The 17,648-nt window shown below is 34.8% G+C and overlaps 2 protein-coding genes across 2 annotated transcripts in view; both read left to right on the forward strand.

The window, feature by feature from the left end:
- The first annotated feature begins 628 nt into the window (after positions 1–628).
- On the forward strand, positions 629–12,251 carry LOC146164513 (uncharacterized). The gene is made up of 13 exons (XM_083380742.1): positions 629–820; positions 3,915–4,044; positions 4,200–4,380; positions 4,613–4,716; positions 4,810–4,926; positions 5,004–5,089; positions 6,063–6,285; positions 6,778–6,878; positions 7,266–7,395; positions 8,728–8,908; positions 9,991–10,094; positions 10,260–10,376; positions 11,881–12,251. The coding sequence occupies exons 1-13, from the start codon at positions 734–736 to the stop codon at positions 12,249–12,251; spliced, it is 1,932 nt and encodes a 643-aa protein (XP_083236868.1). The 5' UTR covers positions 629–733.
- Positions 12,252–17,419: 5,168 nt separating this feature from the next.
- LOC146164514 (uncharacterized) overlaps positions 17,420–17,648 on the forward strand; it is a 58,269-nt gene continuing 58,040 nt past the window's right edge. Inside the window, 1 exon segment of the mRNA XM_083380743.1 lies at positions 17,420–17,525. Within this exon segment, the coding sequence (XP_083236869.1) occupies positions 17,453–17,525 (73 nt within the window). The 5' untranslated portion in view covers positions 17,420–17,452.

Genomic DNA, 17,648 nt, shown 5'->3' on the forward strand with positions numbered 1-17,648 from the left:
CGTCAATAGCGATACATCTGTATGAAACGTTAGTTCTCCATAAATGAACGGTCCAAAAATCGTTACAAGCATTAAAAAAGCGCGACCTTTAAACTGATAGAACAGCGTTTTAAAAGGATGAAATAGACTTATTACATGCGTTCTTGCGTTCTTTTGATAGCTTACCGATTTCCTTTGCAATGTAATGCATATCCAATATCCATCATGAAATGGTCCAGAAAGGTGAACAACCGATCTGCATGATTGCATAACGCGTCTTGAATAACTATACTCCAAAACGCTTATGTCTTTTATCAAGCTTAAAATATGCGACAATGTAGAACCGATTTGAGTAGATATTTGTCAGCAAAGTAAAAACACCTTCTTTTTAAACGCCAAGCCGGCTTACTCTCACAAAAATCGGTGTCCATTTTGGTGATTTAAATCCAAGTAATAATTAAGGGCTGGGTCCCTAGTAGGCTACCTCACAAACTTGTGTTGCGCAAATAACCAGGGTAATTGGAAACATCGATAAGTTGCTAAAAAGTTGAACCTATAGATTTTACAATATTTTTTGCGAACGAACATAAATGGGATGTTATTGTAGTTGCTTATAAATGTTAATATTAAATATAGGTGAACAGTTTGGCACAAGTTGATTCTATGTTCTAGAAGCGGAATCAGATGAAACTATTATTGCTTTTTGTAAAACGATTGTATTGGAATTGTCGACCACTTTATATGTGCCTTGAACATGACCACCAAATTTAACAGTTACCGAATGATTTTGCCGGATCATTGTGTTCACTTTAACTCAGCGACTGGAAGGAAATATTTTCAGGTAAGAATTTGATTTTTCAGTAATTATTATTTACCAAAAAGTTAGTGCCAGCTAGTGTCATATTTTTTGGTGGTAAAGTTATGAAATGGATAAATCAATAAACTACTCATATAGTTATAAGTTCTATATAATAAATTATAATATCATCAAAACACATGATAAAGATCTTACGTTTTTGTTTTTACTTTTAATATAGACATAGAAAGTTATTTAAGTGTGCTTGAGGGAGGCAGTGAGAGTGCTCATGTCGAATTTAACAGCAATAAAAAGCAGATTGTTAATCTTTTGTGTAACTTTATACTGCGTATTTTGTGATGTTAGTTTGCACAGTGACACCGTATTGGCAAGTATTTTGCAATACACAATGGAATTTCTGAATAATTATAAACCAGGCCGGCACAACATACAGATAGCGCATGCGGCCCTCGTGCGGCCGACGATGTAACAACATTTTTGGGTTTCCACCGTACTTCAATTTTCAATCAGTGCGGACGCCCGACAAGCTTGTGAATTGCGTGATTACATATAATGTTTAATTGGCTAAAAACAAAGCGCATAATTGTTTAATTTGCGAAAGCACGATATTTCGTCTGTGTAGTTGTAAATATGAATTTTTTAAACTTTAATTTTTTTCTTCAAAATTTCTTTCCTTAAGAAGATAGAGTAGACAAAAGTAGCGTGTAAAAATCTCGTTCAAATTCAAATTGAATTGAGCAATCTAGAGCCATTTGAAAATTTGCCGCGATCGGTTATGAATATTAATATCGATTATCGTCTATCGCCGACTGAACCACTTATCCAAGCCAAAATGATAACAAATGGGGTATCATTAGAAAGGTGTGACCACTGTCCTCCTATTAATATAGGTCATTATTGGGGCAGTTGGCAATATCGAATCGTTTTGGCCGGATGTTACCAGGATGAAAAATCACGATATTTCGTCTGTGTAGTTGTAAATATGAATTTTTTAAACTTTAATTTTTTTCTTCAAAATTTCTTTCCTTAAGAAGATAGAGTAGACAAAAGTAGCGTGTAAAAATTTCGTTCAAATTCAAATTGAATTGAGCAATCTAGAGCCATTTGAAAATTTGCCGCGATCGGTTATGAATATTAATATCGATTATCGTCTATCGCCGACTGAACCCCTTATCCAAGCCAAAATTATAACAAATGGGGTATCATTAGAAAGGTGTGACCACTGTCCTCCTATTAATATAGGTCATTATTGGGGCAGTTGGCAATATCGAATCGTTTTGGCCGGATGTTACCAGGATGAAAAATCACGATATTTCGTCTGTGTAGTTGTAAATATGAATTTTTTAAACTTTAATTTTTTTCTTCAAAATTTCTTTCTCTAAGAAGATAGAGCAGTGTGTAAAAATCTTGTTCGATTCCGAGTCGAATTGACTATACTGGAGCCGCTTAAAAATCGCCGCGATAAGGATTAGAATCGAGCAGTCTGGAGCAGTATCAAGATGGCCGCGATCGGTTATGAATATTAATATCGGTTATCGGCGCTATTAAATACTTTCCCCCATTAAACTTATAGCAAGTTTTATATCACTGGAAAGGTATTTTCTTGCGCAACCCGAATTTGTTTGGTAAAATAATGGATCAAGCTTTTTTTCCTTATTTTATTGCAAATATTAATTATGAATATTAATATTTTTTTTAAATTTTATAATTTTTTATTAAATTTATAATGTATAGGCAATTCTTAATATTGTGGTATAATTTTTTTTTTTTAATTTTCGTCGTAAATATGTTTATTTTGGCCTTTGTATTTCTTTGTGATGGCTTTTGTGCTGTGTAGCTTCTGGTAAAGTTTTATCATATAAATTAGAGTTCAACAAACGAACGATTACATAAATTTCCATTTGTTTCAACGTAAAATTGCATACAGTGCGATAGTTGCGCCTGCACGGTACCACTAACTTTACAAACGAGGTTCTACTTTGTATAAGCATAAACTCATATCCTGCTTTAATTCCAACCGATCACGATGTTTGGTTTTAATATGCTCATTGCGCTGAATCCAGCTTCACAAATCAATGTGGTTGAAAACGAAATGAGCATTTCAACAATATAATTAGACAAAGTGGGGTACATTGATTGCATCACATTGATTTAGCAGCTCTTAAAAGCTAAAAACAAACAAATATATTCTCTCCTACGCACTCACTCACCTTATTAGTGTAACGCATCGTAAAGAAAACGAAATACATAAATCGTACTAAAACAGTTGAAATATGATAGTTATGGGACCCCATAGAAATTTTAGGCGACCCCACTCGGGGTCGCGACCCACAGGTTGGAGACCACTGGGCTAGAAAACAAATATACATTGTTTTCAGTAAAATAATGTTTCAGCGAAATTAATGGGTTTAAAAATTTCGAACTGACAAAAGTTTTAGATTATTATGGGCTTATTTGTGCTTAACAAAACTTTTGTCACGCCAGAGTACGCGAAGTAGTGAGGGCTATCAACAAGTAAGGTTGTGGGGGCTATCAACAAGTGAGTTTGTAAAAGCATGATCAAAAACAGAGTTGAATCAGGGGGCAATGAGGCAATACCCTAAAAACTATATTTTTGTCAACTTTTACTCTGTATAGATTAATTTTAAAAATAAATTAACTTATTTGTGTTTTTCATATTTTTTATGTTTTAATGAATATATTCAGCCGCTGCACTATAGACATTTATATTTTATTCATGATTTTGGAGTCACACAAGTGTTTTGTCCAATATACTTAAATGTTATTGTTTAATATACAACTAAAAACTTAAATGCGAGTTGATAAATACATGATAATGTGATAACTGATAACTGATAACTGTTTATTTGTTGCTACAATGCGAACACAGTAGCAAAGGATCAACGAAGAACCACAAAATGGTTATCGAGTCAATTGACCCTGAAGGTATAAGGAACTCAGGTTACAACAGAAAATAGGAAATAACAGCGATACATGGAATAGTATAACTTTGAAGCTTAAAAAGTAAAGTCATATAATGTCGAGTTATAACGGTTTAGATCTTATGATATGCATCTGTTTAAAATGAAAGGCACAATATCTTCCTTTTTGTTTGAAGGCCGCACTAGATGCTGGCTACATGGAGTCTTACTTTACTCTCGGTGCGCAACTAATGACTCAACATGATCCAACATATTGTGGTCTAACCTCATTGGCAATGGTTTTAAATGCTTTTTCAATTGACCCAGGTTGGTGTTTAAATTGGAAACACATTATTTTTAAATGATTTATTTATAATTTACAGAAAACAGTGAAATTGATTTTATTTGAGCTGTATAGCCTTGCGAAACAAAATCCTATATACAGCCACTGAAAACTAGACTTTTTTTTATTTTTGTATAAGGTTTTGAATGGAAGGGTGGTTGGCGGTGGTACCACGAAGAGATATTGGACAGATTCATATCTTTAGAAGGAATCAGAAAAAAGGGTCTAACACTTGACGAATTGGCTTGTGTCGCACAATGTAATCAGCTGGACACCAAGACAGTACATGTCAATGACGAAGAAAACATTGCGGAATTTCGGTAACAAAATGTAATACTAATCACTTATGTAGGTATTATTGTTGATTTCGGTTCAGTAGCGACTATTAAAAAAAACCTTTCAAAAACTACAGTTAACTGAATGTTGATTTTTAAAGTCTGAAGCTTTATAAGACAAGAATTACTCTCCCTTTTCTTCGATGTTAACGCCTTTGAAGAGTTTTTTTAGCATTGATGATATACCAATCAGAAAACACAAATTGCTTATTTGTAGGACTGATGTAAAAAATTGTTGTAAAAGCAGCGAACTTTCAATAATTGTTTCAACTACAAGAAAGGCTCTAAAACAATATGGATCAGGACACTTCATGCCTATCGGTTGGTTCTGGTTTACGTAAATTCAATATATACACATGGAATCGGGTCCCTGTGACCTAAAAAAGGCCCAAATAAATATATAATTTTTATTAGGTGGATACGATCCTAATGAAGATGTAGTTTTATTGCTAGAACCAGCCCGATTCAAATATCCGTTATTTTGGATTTCATTGACTTCTTTGTGGGAAACAATGAAGACAGCTGATGATTGTAAGTTGTTTATAAAATATAACACAAATGATCACAATGTTCTTTGTAGTAATTTGGTCATATTGCTTTTGCTATAGATACTGGCAAAACAAGGGGTTACCTCCTTCTTAAAAAGTCTGGTACACAGTCGACAGCGTTATACACCAAGACCAAGACCGTCGAGGTTTGTTGACCCATTTATCCAGATAGAAAATTAAGAGTTAAACGTTAAACTGTAGTCCCCAAGGAAAAAAAGGTAAAAGCCACAAGTCATGCAATACGGCGATATCAATGTTTAAACTGCGAACACAAACTGAAAAACGAAATCCTTCAAAAGTCAAGTGCATAGGGTAATGGCTGGGAAAAAACATACGCCTTTTACAGATCTGAACGCCTTTTACAGATCTAGCTCACGTTCGTTGCATAGTGAGCTATTTACTGAACGTTCCAACCGGGCGTGCAATTGTATTAATTAAATGTCCGGACCTCTGGGAGCTAAATAAGTGCACAGTTGATGTTAATGTCAGTAAAATGTTTTTGTGATCTCGTGGTTTCTGCCCCCAGTGCGTTTCTGGAGACCCCATAGCGATATTTTGCCTGACAAATCATGAGAATGTAGTTTATAAGTGTATAGCGCAATGCTACTTAAACTTTTTACCATGCGGACATATATTTTGCTTTCTTTAAATCATGACCGACTCCAATAATAATTTAACAAAAAAATCACGGTAGATGCCACGGTAAATATTTTACGCTTGAAATCAGAACGTATATAAGTTATTCAAACTATATATTTTAATGATATTTCGTGGACCAATAAAAAAATCCTTAAGGATCCAAACCACTTCCACAATAAGTCTAATACATTAATGAAACAGTCGTAAATGTAATTTTAACGTAATGTTTTGTGAAAAAAACACCCTTAGTTTTCAGCCCTTTGTTTCCAGGCCAAATGTATATTGTACGGTAGTGTTTTAATTGTTGCTTATGCCAAATATTAAGCTTTGTAATTGTAAGAATAACATTAACATCGGTTTGCTTAAAGATATCACTATGTTTACCTTTTAAACATTATATTAAATACTTGTGTATGTTTACAATTACTAAATTATTCATTTAATCCAGCATATCTGAAAACGCCTTAACTTTACATGTAGGCTATTTTGCAAGGAAAGAGTACAGAGGAAGTGCAAACAACTATGAGAGATTTGCTTCTTGCTTGGTCGAAAGATGAAAAGTTTGACGCAATGTCACTTGAGCAAAAAACGGCCATCATCGCTCACGTGAAAGAAAATGAGAGTCCAACTTTATATTCCATATTTCGACAAGCGTTGTCCTGTCAAGGCCTTTCACAACAGTTTCCACGTTTGCCAGATGAAGGTATGAGGTCTTTATTATGGTGGAAATGTCTAAAATGAGTCTACAAATGCATTTAATAGTTAGTGTAACTGATAATTAAATTAGATCGTTTTCCATTCTCCACACATTTCGTAAAGTTTCTTTACCTTTTTTTCGTTCGTCCGCAAGTAAAACTTAAACTTTCGAGCTTCCTCAAAGGAATATTAATGTGTTTTGATAGTGAAAAAATAGCTTATATGTAATTTGCAAACGTTGGCTCATTTTAAAAATGTTATGCAAATTGTATAAAGTGTTTCAAAAGAGGGAATTAAACAAAACCACAAAAACAAACCTTTTTATCAACTTAAGGAACTTCCAAAGTGTTTTACCTTACAAATTTTATTTAATCAAATAGAAGAACTGATTATCTTTTAATAACGACTATTTTGTGAAATGGCATGTTCGAATCTTTACCGATGCAAATTAAAAACGCTGGCCTCAGTAGATTTCAAACTAAACTTTGCACATTTTCAGCTGCTATCCAAAACTCGTCAACCAAAATAACCTCCTATCGATTACGTTTGCCGAACAGTTGCGTTGCCCTTAACTCGGAAACTGGAAAAAGGCACTTTCAGGTAAAGTTACAATTGAAACATCCTTTTTTAAGTATAAAGACATGGCAAAATTGTCTCTCATAATTAAAACAGGCCAACTCAGCTTTTAAATCCTAATTTTCAAGATACTTTAGCGGTTAAATTTATAAAAATACTTGCCCCGAAACTAAAAATCTCCAGGTCTGTTAACCGCAGTCGAGGATTTTTAATTAACATTAGACGACGTATCCTAAAAACAAGCACATTCTCCGCTTAACCTGAATTTGCAAGATTTGAACATTGGAATGTTGAAAAAAGCTTTCGAAAATATTTGTGACGCTAGTTTACTTTACCAACCACAGCTACTATAATTTCCCGCAAACAAGACAGATCATATTAGTTTTTTTCAAAAACGCACTTGCTTTTAAGTATGCACTTGACGCCGGTTACATGGAATCTTACTTTACCCTTGGCGCACAACTGAGGACTCAAGATGATCCTGAGCGTGTTGGCCTTTCCGCTTTAGTTATGGTATTAAACGCCTTTGCCATGGACCCAGGTATGAGTGTAATGCGGTATAGTTATTTTTTGTTCTATATGCTTTTTAATTGGTGGATCGTGGTCAACTGATGGACCGCAAAGGTAATTTAAGTGGCAGTGCTCTTTTTTACTATAAGCTTAGACAATTTAGGTTGTAGCAAATTAATATCGTAAATTAAAGTATGAGGCCGTGTACAAGTTTGAGTCAATACAAGTGTTGGCGGCCATACGGCGATACAAATCTTTTGTACACATGCGGAAATTTGACTAATGCACACAAGGTTTTTCATGTGATAGAACAGACAGACATCAGCCTCCAGTTGGCACCTACTGCTTATTGAAAACATTACAAATACACAGTATGATTTTTGCAATTCGTGAGAAAGATTTACGTCATTTTTCTGCAGAGATTATTTGCATCTTTTCATGTGCCCATCTAGCCAAGTCTACTTCTAAGAAACGCTTTCCCAACTTAAACGAAATAAACGCATTTTTTCGCGCTTCGGCAATTACTATAATTTTGCTGCACAATTCCAAACCAGATAGTTCAAGGACATCACGCTTGTTAAGATTACCTAACACGTAACTTCGTATCTAAAAAAAATTGTTACATAAGCAAAATTTATAAAGCTTAAAAGCGATTTTCCAGGTTATCAAGTAAAAATTGCTGTAGCGTTGACTCAGTTACCTACAGTTATTATCCTAATATTGTTTTAAACTCCTATCTCATATTATCGGGCATCGATAACTGGAGTCCACGAACAAAAATACCGACTGTGTATGAGGCCGTAGATCGGTTCCCAAACTTTTTTGGCTCGCGGCACACTAAAAAAACCTTAACTTAAGTCTTAACTTTTTTAGGGCACACTTTAAACAGAGCAACACCAGAGTAATTTCACAATCGCCCTTAACACACGATGTTTTTTGAATAAACTATATGTAAATGTCTCAAAATGATTGACTTTTAATGAATAGTGCCTATTTAAGTCTAAAAAGCTTGCGTGTACGCATATTGGTCATACAAATACCCTCTTTTCCGAAATTACAAAAAGTTTCACGGCACACTTGACAATCTCTCGATGCACACTAGTGTGCCGCGGCACACAGTTTGGGAATCACTGCCGTAGATAAATAAAAGGTTGTGCACCCCTGCTATATAAAGCAACCACATCTAAGAGGAATTATCTAAAGTACATTGGTATTAGGACCAACTCTTTGTCTGACAGTTAGAGTCTCATTTCGAATTAGATCTTGTTACGACTATCGATATTAGACATATTTTAGGGGCCATGGCCCACAGGTTGGAAACCCCTGACTTATTTTTAGATAAATTTAAAAATATTTAACCCAGGCGTCGTGTGGAAAGATAAATGGAGGTGGTATTTTGAAGATATGTTGGAATGCTGTAAACGCTCCGACGAGATTAACAAAACTATCCCAACACTTCACCAATTGTCTTGTATTGCGAATTTCAATCAACTGGATTCCAGGATAGTACACGCCACTAGCGAAAACGGCGTTGACGAGTTTCGGTAAACGACTACGAAAGACAATAGTTTACAACAGTGCTTTTCAACCTTTACTATTTCCATCCGTACTTTTTTATTTTGGAAAATTTCCATCCACACGAAACAAGCTCAGTAAGTTTGCAACCTTCAGTTTTGAAATAACAATAAAAGGGTTTTTGTAATAAAACCGTGGGCCTAAGCCTTGACCGATATAAAATAGATAGCTTAATCTGCAATGAACCACTATACGAGACTATATTCTGTACCTGTAACGCATAAGTGAGCGCACCGGCTTATTTAACTACTGTATTACACATAATAAAAAATAATACCATGCACCACTTTCATCCGCATTACAATTCTTTCATCCGAACAAGTGCGTATCATCGCACGAGTTGAAAAGCACTGGTTTACAACATGCTAAACGTTTCTTACTATCATATGTATTGTTTATAGTTTAATAAATTTATCGCATAAAATCCATAAATCCCGCTGGAATACGATTAGTATCAAGATCAACCAGTCTTAAGTGAGAATACCTAATTGATAAGCAGTTCTATACGTATTTTTCTTATAAACACACGGCGTTATCTAATTGTACAGTGAGGTGGGCTGCATGCCAAACATCACTCTCGCATGTTTAATACTGCCGAAATACGTTATTTACCATGCAGAATGCAGATTGTACTATTATTTAGTGAAACAACCAAATCTGCAAGGCAATTTTGTTGCAACTTGTTGGGTCAAATTTGTTAGCACGAGTCACTGCTGGTATTCGAATTCTATTTATTTTAGTTTAGAAGCGACCATATATAGAGCATGGTAAAATATACGCGTAAGGTCGGATTAACCATTAAACGAAACAAGCACGTTGTTGGGGCACCAAGGGAAGGAGCTTACAGAAATTTCCATAGCCGAATTTCCAATGGTGCCTGAGTTTTTATTGACATATTTCAAATTGGTCAATATCCTGTGTGGTTTATTGTGTTTATATTTTGAATGACACAAATAGGTCACCAAAGTCTTAAGTGTTTATAGAACCTCTAAAAGACATGATTCGCCCCGGATACACTTTAAGATATATTAAACAGTTTATTAATTTGCAGGGCACATGTCAAGAATTGTTGCGAAGGAAATGAACTTTCAATTATAGTTTCCGTCGAAAGAAAAGTTCTAAAACAGATTGGAGCTGGGCATTTTGTCCCTATCGGTTGGTATAGGTCGAATATCAAATATAATCCTGTGAGGTGTGGTCATTGATGAAAGGCAGTTAGAAGGACTTAAAAGTATATAGTCATAAATCTATTATTTATAATTACAGTTAGATTACTGATTTGCGTTTACAATTCTTTAGAAATTGTTTTATTATTTACAGGTGGATACAATCCAACTAAAGATGTTGTTTTAATGCTTGATCCAGAACGATATAAATACTTACCTTTTTGGGTATCCTTGCCTTTGTTATGGAAATCAATTACGACCGTTGACACAAGTACGACAATTATTTTGAGCAGCATCCAAAATTTTTCAATAGTTGCTATTTTTTTGATTGATAAACAACAAACGTGCTATTTTTGCAAGCACCTTAAAAAAATATATAGTTTGTTTGCAGATTCCTGTAGCGGGGGCTACTTACTTCTTAAAAAATCTGATAATCGCCAAACGTCGCTTTTAAAACTTTGCCAGAGCTTTAATGTGTTTCATTCTGTGAACCATGAAACAAAAACCTCGTTCATCCAAACTTTGCAGTTTTTAAATCAAAAACCCGACGGAAACAAAAGTGACACGGAAATCATCAATGTAAGAATTTATATGTAAGAATTTATTTAACTTGATTTTGTCATTACGACCCTTTGAAAGTTTAATAACAGGTAATGTTCTTGGCCTTTGTTTTTTGTAGAGTTGAGGTAGAAAAGCCACCTTTAGATAAAGATAAATAGGCCACCGCAACCTGAAAACTGTGTAAAATAACATTATATTTTGCCTTTATTTTTTTTTCCTGTTAATAAAACTATATGTTTTGTTTTTGTACAATGCATAAACACTTTTTGTACAATGGATTAAGAACGCAGTCTGATCTACACAAAGAATAACTGCTGAGCCTCAACTAAACAAAACATAATCTGTTGAGAGGTATTCAAGAAAAGTATATGTACTTACAGATTACGTGTAAACGATTGATTGAGCTATCACAGCAAATGCAGTCCACATCGGACACTCCCCTGTTCACTCGTCTATCGTCCGAAAAACTGAAAACCTTGTCACCGGAAAACCAAGTGACGTTTCGAGCTCTTGTTAAGGAAATAGAAAGTTTGACTTTATATGAAACAGTTCGTCAAGCGTTGCCCATTGATTACTGTTCTAACAAGGATTTGGTTTCCTTAAACGAAGGTATGTTGATATAAGTACAAAATTTTGTTTAACAGGCTAATTTTTTAAATGCAACCAATAAAATCGTTTTCTCGAAAGGTCGCCTTAAGACAGGGGTTCTTAAACTTGGGTCATGGACCCCTTGGGGGCCCGTGAACTACTTTAGGGGTCCATTAAGACTTAATTGAAATATTAGTGTATATTTAAGAAGTAATCTCTTTTCAAAGGAAACAGTTTAATTAAATGGTTTTGCACTGACGGTATTTAAAACTCCATTTCACAATTACATTTTTGGAGCAAAAACAACAGATTTATGAAGTCTATTTGTATTTTGACATCAATTTATTACGTCGTTTTGAATTTTTTTGCCTTCCGTGGTCCACGCACAGCAAAACAAAATCAGGGGCCCGCTGTAAAAAAGTTTAAGAACCCCTGCCTTAAGCAGATGAAAATAAATTAAAAATTAAGAAAAAGTTGAATCTAAACATGAACAAAAATTTAATTTGATATATTTCGTAATAAAGTACAGGTTCGCCAAATTTTTTAATGAACTTATTTTAATATTTTATGTTTTGCGATCCTCGTAAAATTGTTTACGGATTACAGAATTGCGTCAATTGTTATAGGTCCTAGCGGAATAACGGAATCTTACGTCCTTAGCGATTTGCACTGCGTAACTGTACTCTTACTGGCATTTCACGCATTCGCCAAAAACCCTCTGAAAGATGGACTATCCGATTGTTTTCTTGAGAACTATACAGTTTTTAAACAGGACGAAAATCTCAAGGCCACGTACTTCTCGATAATTCGAGATTTGACGCACAGAAAGGATCGCCAGGCGAATGACGGCGACGGCAAAAAAGTTTTTCAAGAGAGCCAGACCCTGCTTGACAACGAGGTTCAGCAATTGCAACAGCGGTTTCTTATGTTTCTTTATGACCAAGGGGGTAAAGCTGGTGTCGACTGCTGCTGCTGTAACGTTAAGCGTAGTTCTTGAATCCTTTAGGAAAAATATGTTTAGATAACAGTGGGTCACTGATGTAAATGTGTTCTATGCCTAAATCATACCTCACTACTTGAATATACCTCATTGCTTGACAATAGCTTCTCTATGCCTAAATCACACCTCACTACTTGAATATACCTCATTACTTGACAATAGCTTTTCTATGCCTAAATCACACCTCACTACTTGAATATATCTCATTGCTTGACAATAGCTTCTCTATGCCTAAATCACACCTCACTGCTTGAATATACCTCATTACTTGACAATAGCTTTTCTATGCCTAAATCACACCTCACTACTTGATCATACCTCATTGCTTGACATTATTTTATGCGTTGGTTGTCAAAAAACAATTTACTTGCCTAAACAAACTATACCATATGAGCCACTCCCTAAAGTAGAACTCCGTTCACGTGCTTTGTTGCTTCTGAAAAGTTACACTGCAATTTTTTTTCAAGTTTAGTTTAAATTTTATCTTAATTGCCGCAAGAGAACTATTTTATAGACCTGACCCTCACAGTTTGTCAATCTTGAACTACCTTTAACTGCCTCTTGCACCTTATTAAAAGCATACCTCATTAGAAAATACCATGGCGCACATTTATAGAATTTTTTTCTTACTGTAACATTTTTGTTTGGCGTGCTTAAATAAGTATTGTGTCAATAGTGTAAACTCAACTAAAGTGTGTTAGTATAAACACTATACGATAAATACATCTTATTTTTCGTCAACTGTGCGTCGCAAAATAATTTTGATTCATATGACGAAAGTCATACCATGTAGTTTATAGGCCTACATACGGATTTCATCTTACTTTTAACTTTACTTTAAATTCGGCATTTGCTTATTGTACCACCTGTATATAGACGTGTTATTATTTTTTTTAATTTTAAACCTCTTTCATTAAACGCATACCAAATGTATGGTTATTTATTACATATATTTTTAACTATTTTGCTAATTTTAGCAATGTAAGCATCAGTGTTAAACAATTTCGAATAAGTCTCTATACAATAGATATCGTGTTTATTTTCATACGCATCATTGTCTTGCTTTGATAATTTAATTTAGAGGCATGTGCTAATCGAATAACCATTAACTCAATTTCGGTTAAACTTTTGCCTGTTTATTATAGGTTCGGTAAAAAAATCGTCTGAACACTCGAGGTATCAGCAGTAAAAAATAAAAGTCCCGAGGAGTCCTATTGTATTATTAAACCAGAAATCCTCCGGAAGTCTTTATCCCATTGCGCTTTCCGCTTCTAAATGGATTAGGAATATATTTGTCCTTTAAGTCTCGCGTTCTTCTTTCGTTGTCATGTCCGTTGGCGCCAATATCGGAATCCTGTATCAAAGATTTTCTTCTTATCTTTTTGTAACGCTGGTACAGAGCCAAACTGACGACAAGCGATGCAAGAGCCACGAATAATAGAACTCCAGAACTGACCCCCGCTGCGACTGCCACATTCGGAGACGGCACAGCCCCGCTTGTAGAAGTGACCTGGTTCTGGATGATCATTTAATCTTTTTCGACTTTTTTCACACGAAAGGACGCAGTTGGAAACATCCAATCTATTGTCCAATTAGAGTACACACGAAATAAATCGAATGGCAACCAACTTACGAATGGTAGTATCATTCATGATCCTAACATACCTTAATTGTCGCTACATAACCATTGTACAACTCGCTAGAGCTTAATAAAACAGTTTTAATATTTGTTAAATGAGTTGAACAGTTGAGTTGAAATATAAGCATTTTGCATTTAACATTGTTTCACATTACAGCGAGGTCGACCAAATAAAATATATTGTTTGTAAATTGTTATATTGGCAACCCGCAATACTTGTTTCACGATGTGATAAGATGATAAAATTTTGTGATGTCAGTTTTGAAAAATCCCTTGGTTTCACGATTTTGTGGTATGCTTTAAATTATTATGCTCAGTAGCAAACCAACACAGTTAAGGCTATAATTAATTAGTTTTCATATGTTTGAAACTTAAGATGTGAGTTCAATTATTTGTCGGACCACTAAAAATAATTTCGGCTTTATAATTTTCAACAAAGTGGCGTAACGGCCACGCTTAATGCATCGCATGGAATGTTGGTATGTCAAACTTTACCAAGCAGACAGAGTCAGAAGCAGTTACACCAAAAATGGATTCGTAGTAATATAATGCTTTCATTGGTAGGCTATATACACAAAGCCATAATTATTTCTGACACATGTCCCTGACTTGATTAGGGTTACTGAGAACATTTGTAGGCAACAAGCTTCTGTTAAAACTTTTTGCATGTTGCTGTACTCAGACCTAACCTATATGTACAAATCTTACCTTAGCACACTGGGCAGTGGTCACCCGAGCGCAAAACCTCTAAACAGGCACATTCACACATTTAATTTTACCTTTTTGAAAACTTCGTGTCTTGCGTTACAGCTGTTTCTGTCGATGTTGGCATGATCGCAACTCAGGTTGAACTTTTACGAATAAATCTTGGTTTTTATCGTGGTGTGCAGGTTATACACTTCACCACAGTAACGCTAACTCATAAGGCTGCAACGAGCCAAAACATTGCCCGTGGCAAAACGACATTGAATTATTGATGCCGAACGCGTTGATGCCTGCGGAGGGATAATACGGTTTACTTACTTGTGAAACATTTAGTTTTGTACAACTTGTTGATAATGACACGCCTTCCTACGTTTTATTTTGTTTCCACTTTGAGTAACAACTTAAGTTCCCCAACATCGCTTTTCACGCTTGAAAGGTGAATCAATCTGGCGTGGGATTTGCTAAAGGCAATGCGAACACCTGCTTAATTTTTTTACAAAGACGGTTACCTTCATAATAAAGCATTTCTAAGTTTGTGCAAAAAAAACAAGTTTGACGTTTAATTAAACCACAGTATCTAATTTTTACGAGTCAATGCCCAAGGATCATTATTTGCCCATTTTAGTTGCTTATTTGAGGACGACGCCGAACGATAAGCACAGGTTTCATAAGGTTGCTTGTTTCATGACTTAAAGCTGACTTTTTCACGTCACACCTGCAAATTGTTATGCGTCCGGTAAGAATAATATTTCCACTATATTGAGTCAACATTTTTGCTACTTTGCTGTTATTTAATTGTCGCTAGGTGGTGCTTAACTGAAACCAAACAAAAAGGCAAACTAAAAAAACTAATTAAAGCAAACGAACACGTTCTTTTGACAATATTTTATTTAAAGTATGACCATTTGGATTTTATTTGCGAATTTATGGGTTAAACATGATACCAGCTCCCCCAACTGTCTAAAGTCTATATCTGTATAAGTTAAATTTAATACTAGTAAAACAAAACCATACCAAATGTTAACTTGTGCATTAGTAAATAGGTGTTAAAAAAATCACCAACTTTGTTATCAAGAATAAAACGCATCAAAACCAACGTGTCTGCCTCATCCCGTTTATTTTGAAGATGCGGTAAATGAAGTGACTCGCCCTTAAGGCAGTTTGATTTAGATAAGAGGACCTTAGCAGCAAAGTATAGGTCGTCCTTGACTGGCGAGTAGCATCACATGAAACAAGTCTGCCGTTACGTGAACCCAAGCAACTTTCATGCCATAAGCAATTTCTGTTCTTTTCCTATAATTAGGCGGCACAAACTGAATTTTCAGATTTTGAAAACTTGAAAAACTAGCGTAAAAGTTACAGTATAAAATAATTAAGGTTTTTCTTTGTAAATTAAACTGTGTGGAGGTTTTATGTGATTTATGTCCAAAGGTATAAATAGTAAAGGTAAATCATATTGCATATTTATATATTATTATGTTTGAAATGTATCGATTCGTAAAGTGTTCGCTGTCATCGTACCGCATTCAACCTGGCGTATTCTGGCAAAAGCATTTTTTGCAAAATTTTAGTTCGCATAAGCATACCAATCAAAGTCCCATACATTATTTGCGTATTATGAATGCCTTGCAAAGTTGATGAATATATTCCAGGTTGTGTTGTTTTACGATTTTACATTCAAACCGGCTTCGCATATACCTCGCCTTCCTGTTGGTCATATGTTGATATTATTGCGCTTATAGAATGTGTTAATATTTGAATGCAAATAGGATTGTATAAAACACATTTACCAGGACGCCATCGATATTTCCTCTTATTCAATACAAAGTTGTGCCAGAAGTACTACGTAATCTTATTTGATATCCCGTGGATGAAAATTAACGCGAATAGACTAATCGAGGAAAGGCAGCGAACAAACGAAGGTAGCAGAGAAAACGGGTCAAAAGTTGGCAAGATCAGACAAGTTCAAGAAAGATAAATCTCCAGGCAGGCGTACAAACGCCTACGCAACTCATGAAGCATTTGTGGCGCTATCGCCTACTGAATACCTGGAGCAGTTTCAGTCAGCCTAAAGCTGTTTCGAAAATAATTCTCCTTGTCTTGAACCGAAAACCAGTAATAGTATAACATAGTTTGCCGCTAAATTAACTACAGGAGCTAATCCCCGCGAAGAATTTACAATATTTTAAACAATTAGATATTTTAATCATATCTGTCTAATTGTCTTTTAAGTGAAGGGAAATGTTGTCAAACAAAAACTATTTTTTTAAAAAGAACAAAAATTAAGTCCACATTTTAAAAGTCGATCAAAATTATGCGTACTGCTATTTATTTGATATGAGCCTCCAAGGACCATAAATTACAATATTCAAACTAACAAAAGATTTGATGAGATATATTGATAAATAAGAATTGGACAGTTCACGTTTAATGTATTAATAATTTCAAAGCCTTCAATGAAACGGCATGATTTTGCCGGAGGCATTATATATTTTTTTGCAGCCTAACTTCAGCAGATAAATAAAGAAATGCATGCGTTCTGAAGTTAGTCAAACAAAAGGTGGTCACACTATAACATGCCTTATTTTGAATCGATGCTGAAAATAACCTGTCTTTCTATATTTAAAAAAACCTTGAAGGCAGTTTTTATAATACGCATATCATTAGATTTGAAGTTCTGATTATTCCGATATTCGATCAAACGTGTACACTGTACAGTATGTATGCTGCAGTACATAGCCTACAATAGCAGTTTATCGCAATCATCTAAAAGTTACTCGTATTTTCTAAATGTGATTGTTCGGCACAGGTGTTGTATATATTTCTTTAAAGTGGGTAAAATCGACAGTAAATAATGGCAGCATTCGCTGTGAAATTGTTCATCTGGTTCGTTGCTTTAAAGGTGGGAAAGTGCAACAGTCAGATAGGTACGTTTCAATATTTAAAAAGCTCTGCTGTTATTGTATTATATTTTTCGTTTGCTAGTAAACAAACGCGACATACTGGATAACGTTAAACTCCGAAATGAATAAAAATAATAGAAGAACTTT

This window comes from Ascidiella aspersa, chromosome 2, assembly GCF_963924565.1.
Source record: "Ascidiella aspersa chromosome 2, kaAscAspe10.2, whole genome shotgun sequence".
Lineage (NCBI taxonomy): Eukaryota > Metazoa > Chordata > Ascidiacea > Phlebobranchia > Ascidiidae > Ascidiella > Ascidiella aspersa.